This window comes from Tachypleus tridentatus, chromosome 10, assembly GCF_004210375.1.
Source record: "Tachypleus tridentatus isolate NWPU-2018 chromosome 10, ASM421037v1, whole genome shotgun sequence".
Taxonomy (NCBI): Eukaryota; Metazoa; Arthropoda; class Merostomata; order Xiphosura; family Limulidae; genus Tachypleus; species Tachypleus tridentatus.
Genome location: NC_134834.1, coordinates 49,739,969 through 49,760,662, shown reverse-complemented (window position 1 = coordinate 49,760,662; position 20,694 = coordinate 49,739,969). Strand labels below are relative to the sequence as shown.

The 20,694-nt window shown below is 33.0% G+C and overlaps 1 protein-coding gene across 2 annotated transcripts in view; it reads right to left on the bottom strand.

The window, feature by feature from the left end:
* LOC143229239 (protein TFG-like) overlaps nucleotides 1–15,941 on the bottom strand; it is a 30,733-nt gene extending 14,792 nt beyond the window's left edge. The window contains exons 1-2 of one of the 2 annotated variants that reach the window (XM_076461290.1): nucleotides 15,811–15,941; nucleotides 2,912–3,162 (exon numbers count right to left, since the gene is read on the bottom strand). In XM_076461290.1, coding sequence (XP_076317405.1) covers nucleotides 2,912–3,137 — 226 coding nt within the window. In that variant the 5' untranslated portion in view covers nucleotides 3,138–3,162; nucleotides 15,811–15,941. Of the gene's footprint in view, nucleotides 1–2,911; nucleotides 3,163–15,312; nucleotides 15,360–15,810 lie in introns of those variants that run through there. The other variant, XM_076461291.1, reaches the window with a different exon arrangement.
* Between the last annotated feature and the right edge of the window lie 4,753 nt (nucleotides 15,942–20,694).

Here is a 20,694-nt window from a genome sequence, read left to right as displayed (position 1 = left end):
AAAAATGATTAACTGGTGAAGAGAACATAAAACTAGAGTATAAACAAATAAATTTTGCAGTAAAAATTATACTTCTGTACAATACTGCTCTATTACTGAAAAGTGTGGAAATGGGCTAGCATACCAAGAAATACGTGGTTTAAGAAATCTAAGTTACGAATAAACATTTGATAATTTGAATTTGTACTTTTTCAGAGGGCCTAAAAAGAATTATAGGTACTCTATTTTATGAATCTAAAAATTGTTAGAGGACTTTGGATAATCTGTCCACAGGTGTCCTGATTTAGTGGTGAAATCAAAAGTTTGACATTACAAAGTTGAATATCATGGAAAACAAATCTAAGCTTTGAAAGCCTAAGTTAAAATGTCTTCTTTTTGAAAAATATACTTCTCTACTAGTTACATACTTGTGGTATGGCTTGCCTGTTGATATAGTATGTATATTGTTAGTTAATTTCACTTAAATATTTGTTGCATAGATACATCATAACAGTAGGAGCAAGGGGTTGTCTGCTTAATAATCCATGGTAATTTGGATGGTAGAGCAGCAGTAAAAGCTGAAAGTGTTCTGTCCAAGGTAGACTTCCATAATTTCAAGTAACACCTGGCACTTGACATATCACCTACCAAGTCTACAAACTATCAAATTCCATTTCAAAATGATGATGAAAATGTTATATTCAAACCAACTCTTAACTGAAAGTTTCATGAAAATGAAGATGGACAAGTATTAAATGTTGTGAAAATAACATATACTTAACCAAAAAAGGCATAAACATCTTTCAAGTACAATGCATCAGCCAAACCAAGTAGCATATAGGGCATTTTATGGTGATATTGTGAGTGTTAAGACAGTTTGTGAGTTGAAGTTACAACCTGTGAAATGATCTGTTTTCAATTGTGCTTAAATTCGTTAAACACAGTAAGAAATCTCTTTTACGTAAACCAAATGTAAAATACCTAGCAAACACAATACTGATATTCATTATTTCTGGAAGCAGTCTTATCTACCACAAAATGTACAAGGTAAAGAAATATACAGTATAATAATAAAACTTGTGTCAACTAAATAATATACATTTCTCAATGGTTTTTATTGTCTTTTTTTCTACATTACTCAGATCTCAATCTATGTTGAAAAGGTTAAGATTAATACTGCTTCTTCCATTTCTCTTTTCCCTTCAATGAATATGCACAGCTTTAATTTTTATTTATGTTAAACTTTTTTGTATCTTTAAGAATATACTGAGTGTTTTGTACAGTTTATAATCATAAACACAGGACAGGATGCACACACACAACACTCACACAAGCAGTAGATCAGTAGATTTAGAAGGTGTTATAGTAGGGTTACATTTGAAAAACTCAACTACATATACTTGTGTTAGCAATACATCAAATTAGCTTTAAAACCTATATATTTAACATTTAACAATCTTATAATTGTAGTAAATACTTTTTTTCTCAACTTCCTACACTGACGATTATGAAAGTACACCCTAGTTTACATGATACTGTACTGTTTAACACTTAAATTACCAATTGGAGTCTATATGGAATCCACTGGATTTTGAAATACTGACTTTCGTTGGTTACAAGATTTATAACAGCATGCATGTAAGAATTTGATACATTTAAAAAGATGTGTACAAACTCAATAATGCAATTAATCATCTTAAATGATTCTGACCAAATCACTAATTTTCTGTATGCACTTCAGAGAGAGAATTAGTGATTTGACACAATATTTTTGTAAAGCCTTTACAATGAGTACTGTGAAGGCAAAGACAAAATTAATATGATTCAATAATTGGACTCAACAGTCATGAATGATGTAAAACAATTGGTAACTATGATTGGACAGTCTTGCACTACAAAAATTGCCAAACATCTTTTGTATCAGCTGGACAATTCCCTTAAAAGGCAATTCAGTTTTATAAACAAAGAAAAACTTACTTCAAACTCTGGATTTCTTAATATCTTATTCATAATAGCAAGCATTCCCCCTTCTCAAAATGCCCTAAATTTATACTAATTGAATCTGATTATTTTTTAAATATGAGAATTTAAAGTTTATTTACTGAATGACATGATTTAAACATCTTAATAAATGTATAATCTACATTACCATACTGCAACCTTAGTATGGCTGCAATGTACAGAATTTTTTAACTTTGAAGATACTGTTCTGTATCTAACTGAAAGGGAACCATATTATCACTTCTTAGAATAACAGCCTAATAAAATGAATATTATTTTTTCTATACTTGCCATGAAAATTTTTTATATTCATGTTTCATTATACATAACTTCTACAAGATAATGATTTCATGTTAACATCTGTGCTCAACTACTAATTCAGTAAATAGTTCTCTCTTAAATTATGTCTGAGCTGAAAATGAATGCTAGCAAACTAGCATAGGAATGTTACTTTCATGGTTTTATTAGTAAATAATAATAGAAATAAAATTACTGGTACACATTTAAGCAGGAAAATTTGAAATTTTTTTTAACATGCACCTCAACTAGTTATATTACACGATTCTATGTACAAAAAGCTACTATAACTGTGATTAACAAGACTTTCTCTTGGTGGCAACAAATCAGTTTTGCATCCTTGATATTACTATGATAAATTCTTTTGATAAAGAACTATCAGTCAGTCAAGTGTTTTCCATTGTGAAGTTCTCATAATATATTAAAAGAAACATTGCAAGTAATTATGCATTAAATACACTACAGTCAGTCAAGTGTTTTCCATTGTGAAGTTCTCATAATATATTAAAAGAAACATTGCAAGTAATTATGCATTAAATACACTACAGTAAGAAGTACATTAAATTCATGAATCCCTATCACATAATCCTATATCACAATATTTTAATCACTGAACTTAAAAATTTTTTCTTACCTTCATCTTTATATTTCACTGTTACCTCATCATTACTTGAAAGTTTCTCATTAAACACACGCTGCATCATTAAGATCAATTCATCATAGGTAATATCCTCATTGTGAATTGGAATGCGACGAATATCATTTCCAAGCTGAGCTTTGATAATGACCTTACCACTCAGATCCAGCTGATTGTAGCCACTTTCATCATTTCCAGTGGCAGGCCTCTGGTAGGATGTCATACTTCTGTTTGTTTTACGTTAGTGCCTTTGTGTCAACAGAAAGAAAAAATTTTTATGTAGAAACTTTCTGTACATTCATGATTATAGATTTCATGTCACTCTACAAATGAACAAATGTGTAGATGAACATATTTTTAAAAAAATCCAACTTAGATGCATGAAATACATCATACACTTGCTGTTGTCCTACCTTTCAAATTATTATGAACTCAAAAAAACAAGAAAAGTGAAGTCAAATAGAATAAAAGAAGAAAAACATGGAAACATTAAAAGCACATAGAACTGGCTGGTATTTATGTTTATTTAAGTTTGCAGAATGGCATATGAAATCTTCCTAAAATGAATTAATTTTAAGCCTGTAACAAAGGTAGATTTTGACCCTCAAAGTTTTGGAACAAATTACCAAACAAAGGTTCAAACCCTGGATGATACAAATTTGTATAATGTACTGCTAACTAACATCATCATTTTTAATATGTTATATCAGAAACCTTTTTATTTAACAAGTAACACATTTAAAAGAAACAGGACACAAAGGGTTTAAAAATACATTAAATAAAACAGTAATAGCATTTTAAATATTTAAGATATAAAAAAATGGGTGTTGCATATGTAAATATATTTGATGTTACAGCCAACATTCATATATAACCCACATACAATAAGTCTGTATTACAAAAAGCACCCTACTAAAACCAAACAGAACTGCAACTAATTCAGACAAATCTTTATTTAAGTGAACATTCCAAGCAGATGAAGAGTCATCATATTCTTAACATAATACTGTTCATTAATTAAACATACCTAATAAACATAACAATGCATAAATATCAAAAGAGAACAGAGCAAAGCTAACAATTAGAATATAATATTCAATTATAAGGAAAAGTTACAAATATTACAAGAAAGCATTATTGGTTGTCTTTTTGTAATAAGGCATTTAGCCTTATGAATAAATAATAATTATAATAAAATAGCAAAACAAAAAACAGTAACAATAACACTTTGGTACAGAAATAAACAGAGACCTTCAACTACAACAGAAAATTAAAGAAAACACAAAGTGGCTGTAAAAAGAAAATACTGTTTAAAATAGCATTTCTCTTATGTCTAGTAGAATACATCTTATAGAAGTAATGCAGCCATTACAGTTACTCCCGTGGTTGGTTGCTTTAGCGTTTTATGGTGCAAAGCAACTAGGCTATCTGTGCCAAACATCTGGTAAAAAGTTAAAATTAAAGTTAAATTATTAAAATTTATAAAAAGTAATCAAGATAAAACAAAGTTTAGTTTATAAATTAAAACATAAATGGAATTAAGTCCAATATTTGTATATAGCTTACAGTAATAACAGTGAAACTACAGTAATACTAGTTGTAAAGGACTTTCTGTAGCGTAATTGTGATTATCATAGCTTGCTAGGAAGACTTACAGGTATGTTCAAACATCAGCATTAGACATCTGAAGTTGGCTTTTCTAGTTCTGGTTTCAAATTGGCTGATGTTATGGCCATTTCTAATTTCAAATCGAATTAGCTGTACTTTGATTCTTAAAAAGAAATCACATTAAAGAAAGTCCAATTTATAAACTTAAAACTTAAATAGCATTAAAAAGATTAATGGCCCTTAAAAAACTAAAAAACATTTGTAAGGTGGACAGTGTCACCATCACCAGTAACATTGTCTGACATTATGGATAAACCTTGGGACAAAAACATGTATAAAATGAAGTTGAGTTGTAACAACAGTGAGACAGTAAAATGTGACTTACTGCAATCCGAGTGTTACACAAACAACACATTGGTGGATCAGCCCCAGATAAAAGAAAATGATGACTTAAAAAACTGTGACCAATGCATAGTCTAGTTAGGAAAACTTCCTCTTTCCAATCCTTATGGAAGCAAGACAGCCAAAATCCAATAGAGGGTTTTATTCGGAAAAGCCTGTTTTCATATTGCTCACTCCAAGTCAGCTGCCAACTGGCACGGAGCTGAATCTTGAATACAGGACCATAGTCCATGTATGGAACAGACACAACAGTTATAGTACCAGAACAGACAGATTTAGCTGCCATGTCGACGAGCTCATTCCCGCGAATACCGACATGGCCTAGTATCCAGAAAAACTGGATAGAACTAGATGTTAAGGAGAAATGGGTTAGGTGGTTTTGAATATTGGAGAGAGCGAACGTGAAGCAGTTCCAGGGCAAGTAGAGAATTAAGTGGGTCAGTATAAATAGTGAAATTTGAGTACTACTTAGCTTCTATGTGATCCAGGGCAAAAGAAATGGCATACATTTCAGCTGTAAACACAAACTGTAGAGGTGTTTCACAACAAACCATAGCAGAGCCCACAGAGTCCCCTGATTTCAAATCGTCCATATAAATAGTAATCGAAGTATTGTTCAAAAGATGTTCAGCAAATAACAGACGATACTTCCAGTTAGAAGTATCTGCTTTTCTCAGACGACTTAAAGAAAGGTCAAATCTGGGGATTGTAATAAACCATGGTGGGATGGACTAACAAGTGGATAGAGCAATGTTATCCAAGGACAGACCCAATTCATCCAATTGCATTTGGATACAAAGGCCAAAAGAAACAATGGCAGATCTATTCTGAAAAAGCATGGCTCACTGAGGATGGAAACCACAACCCCAGATGGGATGCTGTGGTAAGGATCAAAGTTTTGAAGCATAAAGACAGTTGCAAACAGCAGAGGTGTAGAGGAGGTTCATGAGATTCTGTGTACAAGCTTTGTACTGTGGTAGTGCAGAAAGCTCCAGTGCAGAGCCAAAGTCCCTGATGATGAACGGGGTCCAGCATCTTCAAGGTCAAGGTTCTGGCAGAGCCACAGACCAGTTACCCACAGTCTAGTTTTGATTGAATAAGAGCACAATATATCTTTAACATAGAACATCGATCTGCTCCCCAAGTGGTGGAAGAGAGGACACAGAGGATGTTCAGTGCTCTTGTATATTTGACTCAAAGGTGCTTGATGTGTGGTATAAAGATCAGCTTTTGGTCAAAGTTAAGCCCCAAGAACTTTGTCTCAGGGGCCACAGGCAGCACAACTTCACCAACACGGAGATCAGGATCAGGATGAATACCCCATTGGTGGGAAAAGTGCATACAAACAGTTTTAGAGAGAGAGAAGTTAAAACCGTTTGCTGTGGTCCACTTCAGTAAACAATTGAGGGCAGTCTGTAGCCGCTGCTCATTATACCTCATGTTCGATAACTGGCATAAGATGTGAAAGTCATCAACATAGCTACTGTTTGCAACAGTAAGAGGGAGTTCATTCAGTGATGGCATTAATATTTATACTGAAAAGTGTGACACTCAAAACACAGCCCTGATGAACTCCAAGTTCCTGTAAAAAAGAAGTGTCAAAACCCACATGAACATGGAATTGCCTGTTTATTAAAAAAGTTTAATAAAAATGGGCAAATGACCACGTAAGCCATAGAAGTAGAGGTCTTGCAAAATGCCATACCTCGATGTAGAATCATAAGCCTTCAAGGTCAAAGAATATTCATTCAAGATGTTATTTGAGAAAGGCTTCTCTGATTGACATTTAAAATCAAATCAGGTGATCCATGATGGAGCACTGTTATCGGAACTCATACTAGGTGGGCAAGAGGAGGTTGTTTGAATCGAGAAACCAAATGAGACAAGCATTAACCATCCTCTCTAAGGTCTTACAGAAGCAGTTGGATGATAGTTTGGAGGAATTTTGGGATCCTTCCTCGGCTTAGAAAAAGGCATCAGGAAAAAATTCTCCTGCTAGATCCAGTTAAAAGCAATCAGACGAATAGCAAGAGAAGTAGGGGATAGATGATGCAGCATTTCATAGTGTACATCATCAGATCCAATGGATGTATTGCCAAACCAATGGCCAGTTTGATCTTCACCAGTGTAAATGGGCAATTTTTGTCAAAGAGACAATCAGCTTGAAAGGAAAGCGGTGATCGCTCTGCCTGAGTCTTAATGGCTAAGAAGATGAATGATGAAGTAGAAAAGCTAAATACCCAGAAAAGCTTTCACCTAGAGTATCAGCTACTTCCTGGCCATCAGAGAGCAAGATCGAGAGGGAAAAAGAATTATATTGCCCACTGACCTTTTGAATCATGTCCCATATGACTTTGGAACTGATGGTAGAAGATATGCTGGTTGTGAACTTAATCCAAGATTCCTTCTGGCTTTGAGGTCTTTCCCACCAAGCATGTGCCTGCTGGAAAGTGATGTGATTCGAGAGTGTGTGATACCTATGAAAAGCATCCCAGGCCCGTTTCTGGGCCTTCCATGCCACGTGGCAGGCAGGATTCCACCACGGACAAGGATATTGTGAAAAACATGTTAAGGTTTTAGGAATACATTAAACAGTTTTCTGTATAATACAATCAGTCACTGCTGCCACACAGTCGTCTATTGATGGCTTACAGACGATGGGAGGATCAAGTTCCGTGAGAGCAGTGAAAGAGGGCCAGTTGGCTTGATCCAGCTTCCACTGTGGCACACAAGTCAGGTGCCAATGACCACAGATGATCTCTCTCAAAATTACTGGAAAATTATCACTGCCTTGTGGGTAACTGTCAACCCTCCATGAAAAGTGAGAGAATAGTAATGGGGAGCAAACTGAGAGATCAATAGCAGTAAGGGAGTGACTAGGTGCATGACAATAAGCAAAAGAACCAGTATTGGAAGGAAAAAGGTTGTGATCTGAGAGCATACAATCTAAGGAACAACCTCTCCCATCAATATCAATACCTTGCAAGAGGGGATTATGTCTATTAAAATCCCCTAGGATTAAAAATGGAGATGGCAACTGTTTAATGAAGCATTAATGTCTGATTGATCATAGGTCTCTTCAGGACAAAAAGAGAGAACAAACAGTGATGGTACGACCAAAGGAAAAACAAAACATATGACTATGGCCTCCACAAGTGTGTCGAGTGGCAAAGAGAGAGTTGGTATAACCAACAGTGCTGCCCCTCCATGTACTCGTCTATAACACAACCTGTTATTTCTGTACAAAGAAAACTGCCAAAAGTGACTGTATTGGAAGGTTTCAGAAATGTTTCCTGTAAGGAAAGACATGCAGGATGGTAGGAAGCAATCAGTGCTTGATGTCATCCAGATTAGAACATAAACCTAGACAGTTCCATTGTATCAAAGTGGTCATTTTTATTTTTGTGTAGGCAAACTGGGTGGAGAACTCTTCTGTTTTTGACCAGATCTTTTTTCTTTATTCTCATTATTCGAGGAAGGTATGTAGACCTCCATGGATCCTGCCCTGGGTCGATTGGACAAGTCTTTGTTGTTGGAAGATAATTTCAGTGACTGAGAATGTGAATGAATGATCGTTTTGCATCTTGGGGCAGAAGATGTACCCAAAACCAAAGGAAGTGGATCTTGGGGTTTGCTGGAATGAATGTTAGGAACTGAGATGGATGTTGACATTGATTCAACTTCTTTAACCATGGAGGTCAAAAGACTTTTCACATGGTGTGAGAATGATCCTTTTTGAGGCACAGAGAGATCCATCTGCACTCCCACTGTAGTAGTGGAAGGAAGTGCAGCAGCATATGTCTGAGATGAAGTGGTGGACAGTAACTTTCATGTCTCAGTTTAAGTAATGTTTTGAATCATTTTCAAATGCTGCACCTCTTTTTCTTCCAAACACTTATGGCAAGAACAAAAGTAGGATGGGTGAGAGCCATTTCAGTTAATGCAATAAAGGTCTGTTTCACACTCATAGGCATTGTGGTCCTTGCCACCACATGTCTTTGAGTGACCAAACCACTTACACTGAAAATATCTGAGAGGGTTTGGAACGTATGGCCATACCTTGTAATTAAGATAACCTGTCTTGATAGCAGCAGGTTGATGCAATGATGTAAATGTTAAAATGAGGATGTTGGTCGGCATCATAGTTACATCTCTACGAATGGAGATATGCCTCACTGCAGAAACTCCTTGGGTGAAGAAACCAGTGCGAATCTCTGACCCAAGGATGTTCTTCAAACCCCTCTCAATAATAACTCATGATGAATTCAAAGTAGCAAGAGGTGTAATGTCAGTGGGTATATCCCCCAATTGCCTTTGAATGTAATAGATGATGAAGATTGCTGCTCAGAATCTTCCAGACATGGTTGTTTACCTACGAGCTGTTCTTTTCACTATTTTAAGTTTTTATTTGGGGAGTCGATTATAAAAAAAAGAATCACTTCCCACTGATTCTACCCATCATGGAACCCTACAACAGGATGCACTACAATGCCAAACAAGGACACTGTAGCAATGGCAGGGTTTTGTGAACACTATACCCAAACACCAGCATCAGATGCAATATCCACCATGCTTGTTAAGAACATCCAACACTGGTACTTGGTTGACCCTAGGGAGGCCATTCCAAGGCTGCCCATTTACAGGAATTCAAAGCCAAAGTGGAGTGTTAGGGTTGGACCCCTGAACCACCGGGATCCTCTCCTCCTCTTCATGGGTCACCATGCATGATAAACACGTGGGTGGATGTTTAAATCCCAGAAGAGGTAAACTGAAAGAACAGAACTTTCCTTGGGAGGTCTCCTCACCACATACAGGAATCCACACCAGGGGTACTCCCCTGTTTCATCATAATGGTCTGCTACAATACATATGAACTGCTACATGTAACACTTTGGAAACATGTTTTTCACTACAATTTTTTATTTACACAATAGGTATGATACAAATTAACTTACTGAACTTTTCACAAATGTAATTTAATGTATGGTTATTGTACAAACACTGTCAAAGGCTTTTCAGCTGAAAAAAGAAAAAAACAAAAACATATGACACTGCTGAAGTACTACCTGACAATCCTTTAATTATTTAGAACTACCTTTGAATTCCTGGCTGGCATATTAACCTTTGAACATTGCCCTAGACAGGTGTAAACAGAGGTTCAGATAACTTTTCATATCAGATTCTCAAACGAGTACCAACTAAATAAGTTTATATTAAACTAGTAAGAAGAGTAGTAGGTTATTATTCATCTTACCCAACTAGCTAGCAAAGTTAATAAACAAATTTTTACATTTTCAGATAAACTTTATCACCTATACAAAGTAGGGAATAAAACCTTGCTTCAAGAAAATATTTTGGTTATGGTGCACCCTTGCACCTTTATAGCATCTTAGAAGTATGCATTAATTATTTTAGCTATGCATGCATATGTGCATTCCAATTATGTGAGCCTCTGATTATAGATAAAGCTTTTGACATCAGGTTACCTCTTTTTTAATTCATACCTCCTACAAGACCTATTCTCAGTATAAAGTGACTGAAGTTTTCAATAGACCACACACATTTAGAGTGAATCAGGATGTTAAGAAATCTGTCTTGAACTTAGGACCCTAAGTTCACACTATTTGGTTGCATGCTTTACAAACTGAACAATCAAGACCAAAGTCCTAAGAAAATGATGCTTTTTCTGGCCATTGCAGTATTTTCAAAAATAAAATTGATTCACCAGATGGCAATTAATTTTATAACGACTACTAGAAACATGGTAATACCATAAAATCTTTAATTACAGACATTTCAGAATTGTTTCAAATTCCATAATCAGTATTAAAAGCTCAAAATGTTAATTCATAAGATACTAAATCAAAAGTTTAGAAAGAATAAGATTTATTATAACACTATAATGGAATGTACAATAAAATGTGCAGCAGAGATATGTTCAATAATATTTTAATAATAAAAGATTATAAAGAAAGAAACAATTATAAACAACCAAATCTGTAAAAATAAAATGAAAACGCTGGAAATAATTAGACGAACTCTTGGTTGTATAAAAATTTCTACTTTCTATGAATTAAAATATTGTAAACTAACCAATACTGATGATGGAATTTCAAACATGTGAAATATCCACACTAAAAAATGTTTTTTGCTATTACAATGTTCTAATATTTCAACAGAAGCAAGTTAAAGATTATCCTTTAAATCTCTAACACTGAATAAAGGAACTAAAACAGGAGATAAAGTATCAAAGTTATCATTTTCCTATACCGATATATATTTCTAATAATATTTACCTCATCTTACATCTTAGCTAGCTCTATCCCAACAAAAGTTTCTCTTCTCTATTTAAGCATTGATATGTTATCTTGTTCATTCCTGCCTTTATATACCACTATATTACTTATTAAATCCAATTAAACTGCTGATTAAATCTTGTGATTCTCTTCACCTACATATGTACTCTCCATACTAGGTCCGTACATAAGCTCTCCATTAATACTTCTCCACTTTTTGAGACAATCTAAATTAACAGGTATGAAACTAGCTATTATCAGAAATACATTTTCTGTAAAGGAAAATGTTAACTTCTAGTGATGTCAAAGTTCACAGAGAAAGTGTTAGTGTAGAAAAAAGGTGTGCAAAAATTAGATTTAGTAATAACACACTATTTGTGTCTGTACCACTTCTGAAACAGGTATGCTCTGTGCCTGTACTACATCAAATCCAATTCTTGGGCAAGTTAAAGCTGCCTGGCTACAGAGACAAATCCTAACATCTTTAGAAGAATGTGAATTTATTCAATCCCAGACAAAAGTCCTACATCTTTCTTTCATTAAGAGTAAACAATGTCAGACATCATAAACTTCTCCATTCCAGTTATCATAGTAACTCTCCTCTCAACTCCAATAATTCAATGTCCTTACTAAAGTGAGGAGCCAAAGACTAAACACATTTCAAATGTAGCTAAAATGTAACCAATGCAAAGAAATTATAGCCTCTTTAAACTTGTATTAAACACTTCTGTAGATACAACCTAAAGTTCCATCTGCTTTCCCACTAGCAACAGTACATTACTTAGATAGCTTAGCCCTTGGCTCAGAATAACATACACGAGTTCATCTACACATTTGCACATTCAGTATTTGCATTATAACTTTTGATATAACATGTGTATCTTCACAAAATTTGGTATACTTTAGTACAAATTACAAGTTTTTGTATTAAAAAATTTTTAATGAAATATTTGTACTATTTTTTTAAATAGAGGCTGTTTCATTACTAATGTGAGTGAATATAATCATGTTATGATTAAAAACTATTCCTCCTCCCAAAAATCTCAATCTCTAAAACCTTCTAAATACATTTCAAACATTTGTTTTCAGTAAGACTGGAGGGGTCTGTCACTTCACCAACCTTGTAACCATCATACAAAAAACTGGGAAATATAAATTGCACCCTAGAATAACTACATAACATGAAAATCCAGATGTTTATTCTTAGTAGCTTAAATCTCGTAACTATATATTTACATATATTATAATGGCCTCCTACTCATTCCTAGCTAAAATTACATAGCTTGCATTTATGCAGTGCATGATGCATGTGAAGTATCCAATATAAAACTGACCTTTTAAGTCTTCCTTGTCTTGGCTGTTTTTTAGTAGACTAGTATTTTGTAATATTCATAGTCACAGTTCAATTATTATATATTATACATGTACACAGATTATTACAATTTAGAAAAAATTACTAAACTTTTTTAAAACAGAACAGTAAATACAGAAGTAAAGCAAACAATTATCTCTTCTTGCTAGAAACTCTGAACTCAGTTGTTACTAAACATAGTTTACTAAGCCTTTTAAAACTCTGCACATGGAGAATAAATGTGTTCAGGTTTAAAATATAGTTAAATAACCAAAAAATCATAAACAAGTTCACTAATACCATAGAATTATAATTTATTAAACATAGTAACTAAGATCCATTTAAATTTATAAAAATATGAAACTTTGAGCAGACTAAAGACACAACCGACCTCCTTGAAAATTTGGATTGAAAGAATATGGTAGCCTTTACACAGATTAAAATAGCTGGGAAAACCACAAAAGACATTCTAAGCTGCTGATTGGTTATTTACATATATACTGTAATAAGTGTATATAAGGGATCATTTCAAAAAATGTAAAGTTTGATTCAGTACATAAGCCACATCTCAGCAAAGTGAAAAGATATCAGGTTCTTATTTTATATTCTAACTCAATCTTAGTAATTTCAATTCCTAATTTGTACAAAACTATAGAATTAGTACTTTGACATTACGAACATCTAATTTTAAACAGTGCTAAATTCAACATACCACAACGTACTAAAATCTATGTTAAGATGTGTTGTTTTAATACTCACATTTAAATTAAGAAATTAACTCATCTGTAACAATAAAGTTTGAATTACAACCAACACTTTGATTCTAAACTTATTGACATAAATTTATAAAATAGTAGTTGAATACAATTTTGAACACAAGACAACATAATGACATGGCCTTTGACCCATCACCTGCTGCAAAAGGGTTAAGAGAACGATCACCAAAAACACCACAATAATTTTCTTTTGTGATACTGTTAAGACTGTTCCCATCAAAATTATACTTAAAATTATTATAATCTAGATGCATTAGCTTGCATTTATTATAACTAAAAGCCATATGCCAAATCTGCATTTTTCCATGCAACTAAATGATTTACATCTTTTGTACATCAACAGCAGCATTCTTGCAGCCAGCAACACCCTAAACCTTAATATCACCAGTAAGTTTAACATCTTTATTGGCTATTCCTTCATCTATGTCATTGATGGAAATCTAAAATAACAATGGTCCTAACACCAAGCCCTGAGGTATCCTACTCATGATGCTAATTCAGTTTAACTGAACTCCATTTATTACAACCTTCTAATTGCTTTAATGCAGCCACTTTGTCCAACAAGCCAATTTCTCTCCCACACCTACAGAGATTGATTTGTTTAACAAACCTTTTATGAAGTGCCTTGTCAAATTCTTTCTTGAAATCTAGATATATGAAATTCACTTATACTTTGGTGCATAAGCAGTAACTATGTAAAGAATATCTAAAATTTATTAAGGCAAGAGTTTTCTTAGTGTTTTATACTTTGTTAAATGACTTTGCAAAACATCTTTTATTAGACTTTCAAAACATTTCCTACCACTTAAGTAAAATTAATACACCTAGTTTTTATCACTTTCCTTGAAAAGAGAAGTAGCATTAGCTAGCTTCTTATCTTCTAACATTTGCCTACTATTCAGACTTACAAAACAACAGTTGCAAATGACCCACACATTCAATACTTAACTTCATTCATAACTCTTGGGGAGACATCTGTCTCAGGAGCCTTATCCTTTAAATTTCTTAAATTTTCTTAACAAGTGCAATATCTATGATAATTTTGTTTGATCCTGTTTCCATCTAGCAACTGTTTAGGACAAGGAATATTACTTAAATCTTCACTGGTAAAAACAGATGAAAAAGTAAAATTTAATAATCCACCTATCTCATAATCAGATATGGGCTTTCTTGAATATTGCCCTTTAAAGGCAATATTCTTGTCCTAAAATTGTACTTAACCTGACTGTATTTAAAATGGTTACTGTTTTCAGATTTTCAATCAACCTTTTATCTTACACCCTTTTCAATTGCCTAATTTCCTGTTTCAACCAACTCTATTGATTTTCTACAATCCTTTGAATCTTACACTATAGAACTCAGTTTAAACTTAAATTTTTGATGTTTTACTTTAATTTTATCCCTTATACTCTTTTTGAGCCAACCTGGTCTTTTACATTTTTAATATGTAACATCTCTACTTTGAATATTCAAAAATATTTTATAACTTTTACACATTTTAAATGCCTCCAGTTTCCACTCTCTCAACCATTTCTATATCAGAAGTTAACAATAAATCTACAATAGCACTGTTCCTAACATGTTCAATGACCAACTGGTGAAGAACATTATCCAGAACAGTCTCTAAAAAACTGTCTCCCTCATGCTTTAAATCTAACAATTCTCAACTGATGTCTGAAATCAAAGTCACCCATAATTATATCATTAACATCTGAAATTTCAAACTCACTGAATACTTTCTTACTAATTTCATCAGTTTAATCTGGAGGTCTGTAATAACTTTGCATTAGAAGCCTTCTCTCTCTCTCTCTCTCATTATATCTACTAACAGAAGCCTAAATAGATTCAATCTCTTTGCCTTAAGTTTGATAAATTCAACTTAAATGTACCACATTTTAGATACAAAGCAAACCCTCTTCCTCTCTCAAAAAAAAAAGCACAAGTTTAACTTGTCCTCCGTCTTACATGCTAAACCAGAAAACAGCCAACTTCTGTAACTAAACACCTGTACTTATGAAACGAAAATACTTGCCACATACAAAACTTGGCAAGTTTCTACAGACTACAGATTTAAACAGTTAAACTCGCACAGATAAAGCTACAAGTTGACGTTAGCTTGATTTGTAAACTGTACTGAGTAATATTCAATATAATTTTATGAATATAATTTTATTTTTGAAATTGATAAACTACTAAACAAATTCAAAGTTCATGCTACTTTACATTAGTACTATATAGTAGTTATGGAAAAGTGAAACTTATAATTATTACTTTGAATTCTACTAGTTCTACTACAAGTATAGTACTAGTATTAATAGTATTACTAATAATACTAACAGTACTAATTTACAATGAACTACTAGTACTAATAGAGAAACTGATGTAATAAATGCTAACAGAATATCAATAAGCGTTATTGCATTATAATATAACAAGGAAGAAAAGATAACAACATAATCTTACTTCACTTCCTAAGCATAAAAGATATCCCAACACTCCAACTCACCACAGATGAGCTCTGCAGCGCCCCGATTACTATTTTTAAAAGTAAAGTTATTTTAAAAATACGTCATCCACAGAATACCGAGCGCACGCGAAATTGGATATAATCTTCGAAAAATAAGAATGTATTGAATTTAAAGTAGCACAAGCTTAGTCTTGGAAAATGAGTAGTGCACAGTAAATCCTTTTAAAGAAATACTTGATTTACGATATGGCTAACATTCCCCATGCTGGAAGCACTTTAAGTTTGTCAACTTGTGTTGCAACCACTTCACGTTTGTCATTTTCATCTGGAAGAAACCAGATGACTAGAGACAGTCGGCTTAAGAAAGAAGATCATTATCAAAAACCCAGTTTCGAAATACCTTCAGATCCAAAAATATTAGACTCAAGATGGTCCTGGGTCGTATGCATTGGAGCTTTTTGTATTGGCGTGTTTTTGCTTGGTCCCCTCCACGCATACGGCCTCATTTTGGTAGCTTTCATAGAAGATTTTCATATAACCACAGTAGAAGCAGGTAATATAATAACCTAAGTATTATGTTAATCGTTTTGTTTAGAGTTTGCTTACTGATTATAAGTATTATTTTATTACGAGTCACAGAATGATCGCACCAGTGAAACGTACGTTGTACCTATTATTCTTTCTGACTAAAAAAGTTATGACTTGTAATAAAATAATAAGTTATATTTTGACGTTATAGTTCAAGACTGCTATTTATTTTATTTTAGGGTTTCTATTTAATCACATAACGAGTTTAATACGAATATGATAATATACCTTTCCTGTTCTAAAAGCTAATAAGACTATAATATTCCACTATACTCACACAGTTTAATATTGTATTCAACTCTACAAATGTACGACAAAAAGAAACAAACCTTTTAAGTTTCCTTTATTACTATTAAGTCAATCTCAGTTTTTGTTAAATCTAGGCCAAAATATAGAAGAATTAAAAGTAAAAAGCAAAGTACATACTGTTAAGCAAAATGTGTTTAAATGTTTATTTTAATTACGATAAAAATAAAGAAGCAAAAACTATCTACTGTGACAGGATGAAAGAGTTAATATAAAAGTAAGTTCCGATTTCGCTTAAAGTTGACTTTCATATGAGTGATGATATACTAATAGTCAAACCAAAATAAATATAAAATAATTTCTTTAAAATTAACTATTAATTGGTATACTGTTGTACAAACGAATCTTTTAATGAAGTGGCTATGAAATAAACAGTGGCGGCGCCAGGGAGGGCTTGGGGGGATTTGAGCCCCCCTCAATGCGCCAAGCCCCCCTCAGCCCCCAATATTGTTACCTACATATACTCATAAAATATGGAAAACACAATCGTCGTTGTTGCTTAACAATTAACATCAAAGAAACATAGATCTGTAGAACTCAACGTCTTCATTAAGACGGAATTATGTGTCATGCGTCTCATAGCAACGTATTAAATGCACTGAAAATCATGCTCTGTATTGCCGTTCTCTGTGTAATGCCATTCTATCTTGAACTTTAACGAAGATTAGACAACCACGTTGATTTTAAATTACAACAGATCATCAGAGATTTTACTTGATAAACCAAAGATTTCACAGGTATTTACCCATTAATTTCATTTATCTTTCATTGAAAAGTAAAACATAGCATGCATGGATAAGTGTATTGTGTATAGGTCAAAACTATGAAGCATTTAGCCGGTATTGTGTCCTCTGTGAGATAATTTTGCATTGTGTATCAACCATCCAAAATTGTACTGATGATTGTGACATACACTTAAAATTGTGACTTACAATCCAATTAATGTTATACTTATGATTAGATAATAACCTTACATGTTAACTGACAAAATAATATTTCTAAACAATTCTAGAATGAATTTTGAAATTGTCATTGGGCTATTTAGAAGTGCCTAATTTAATGTAATGTAGTAGTTACATTATTGTAACAGGTGCTTGTCACACTTATGATATAAAGAACAATATCACAATCACTGTTTGGTGTGTATGAATAATGTAAACTTATGAAGAAACCAGCCTTTCTTTGAAGATCAACTGCAATTTAGACATTTTGTTTTGGTGCTATTATGACCATTCAATATCTAGGCCGCTGGTTTGCTTTGTTCAAGCGCCCGATTCCCGCCTCGAACGCCTTAAGCATATGATCACCGAGCCGCTGACCATCGAGATCCAGATGCCAGCCGCACGCCCTCACCCCCGCTCAATCCCACAGTTTTACAACATGCCCTATCAAAGCTGTGTTTGTGTTCCCTAATTAGCCCTGTAATTTTACATTATCACTACCCTTTAATTAAGTACTTGTGCTTCATGGTTAAAGATAAACACTTTCTCTAACAGTATTTCACGGATATGTTCTGTATTTTCATGTGCTATTAATATAATTTGGTGATTTCAATGCCGCAGAACAGTTGTTCGTAATGTTGAACTGTGTTTAGTTGTTATTTGTTCCTTATTCATGAAATGACCCAATAGTATGTATGTTATATCTTTTTCCTTAGATTTCGATGCTTAAAATGAATATCCTGTGTAAGCCCTAATGCCAATACAAGGAGAGAAATTCCCATTCGTTTCATATAAACTAACACAACTTGAAAGTAAGAAGTGGTACTAGCAGTCAGCACAGTTTACCTCAGCACCCCCAACGAAAATATCCTTGCGCCGCCACTGGAAATAAAAACTCTATCCACCCCTTTTCGAACCTATGTGTTTTACTAACATCATAACTTAAATGGCTATAATGGCTTTTATACTGAATAAAACTGACAAATCTATTGATGTACTAGTAGTACATTTACAAAATAAACTATTTTGTTACAAACGAAATTACTAAATTAGTATAATGTATAACCAATTTTTACAACCATCTCTCATCATAATATTATTTTCAGTTATACTATATAATAGGTACGTTCTTAAAATATTTCATCTTCTATGTTAATATCGCTATAATATTTAACTGCAAGCATATTTACGTTAAGTGTGCTTTTATTTTAAAAGTTTGAAAACCAAACTGATACGTATAGTATTAATCTATAACTAACTTCTTTCTGTTTTATCCAAGTGTCCCGTCACTTTGTAGGCCAACACGTTTTAGAGATGAGATATTCTTAAAATCATTTACGTTCTTCGGCCTTAGAAAGAATATATCCAAAAGAAATAAACCGATTAAATAATAAATCAGTTTTTAATTGTTTTATGTATTATGCCACAGGCTTGAAACGAACACCGAATAGCATATGTAATAGTATTTATTTTCACATTTACAAGACACAGATAAAGGGCCGAAAAAATTAAACCGTAACGGTGTGGAATTTTACCCCATTAAAAAATTCTCAGAAAGTGTTGAAGCTAGAACCTTTTAGCTATTATTATTTCAATGTAAAAGAAACAACATCGTATCACGTCTTTTTGTTTAACATAATCTTTGCATTTCTATTAGGGTAAATACAATAATGTCCTATATCTCCAGAGTGTGTCTTCATTAGCTCAATATTTCTGTGTTACATCTATTGACTCGTCACGAGCTTCATTTTATATATAATTTTAATGTTTGTGATAACGATACAGTAATATATTATCACCTCTAGCCAATAAATAGCCTTATATTTTTATTTTGGCGTGCTTTGTTCATGGCTTTTCTTAAGGGAGTAGGTGAAAAAGAATCAGCAAAAGATTACGCTGTGAATCATTTACGTAATTTCATATGTCTATGTTTGTTAAAATTGTTCTGGACCTATTATTTACATCTCGCACTATTGTTTTTTTGAAAGTTGATTAGGTACGACGTTATGCTTTTTTATTAATTTTTCAAAGAAAATAATTTTATAAAAACGTAAAATGATACATTTTTCCTTTTTATTTATGTCAATGTCGTTAATTTTATAGCATTTTCTAACCTTTTTGTACCTATATACGATTTTGTTCCATTTGTATTTCGTTAATTTGCCTACCAGTAATATCCTCTAATTATCAGATTCTCAGTGTGATTTTACTTTCAATAGTTGTTTTTTAAATACATACAAAAAATAAATATAGGTTACATATTTTCAGATATACAACATGTTTGCTTACATTTTTTAACAAATAATATACCGTGATTAGATGGGTTTGACAAGTACTTTCAATTATATACAGTACCGGCGCTGAAGGGAGGCTAAAATATTGTTACCCCTAAACTAATACTATCCAATAATCTAATTTAAGATTACTTATCCCCGTTACCCCTCTCCTCAGTTAAAAGAAAATGTAGCCAGGATCATCAATATATATTTCGCAAGCCTAGAAAGTTAAATAAAAATAATCAATGATCCATTAACCTTGAAAATTTAACTCTGAAATTAATTATAACTGAAAATAAGTTATTTCTGTGCAGAAGGTGTTTAAATGCACTCAACTTTCAATTACCTGTGCTATTCTTTCTGCTCATGCACTACACTCTGGTATGAATTTGGTATCTGAAGACAAAATAAAAAGTTTTATAGTAACAAACATTTAATTCTTGGACGTTTCGGAATATAGATGTTCCACCTTGAGCAAGATATATTAAACAGTGTGAATTATTAGGCTCAAAAAATCATAAATTTAAAACATTTTAATTCAAGTAATTAAAATACAGAATGAAAAGATGAAGTACGTACGTAAATGCTTGTTGTTGTTTTCTTATACTTGCTAAGCGGAAGAGAGAAAAAACAACCTTTGCAACTCCCAATTTATTTTTTTTCTAGCATGGGTTGGTTCCTTGGCGTATGGACTGGTACTTTTGTTTGGACCATTGTCGAGCTTTATAATAGATAAGTATGGACACCGAATCTCAGCTGTTACTGGATC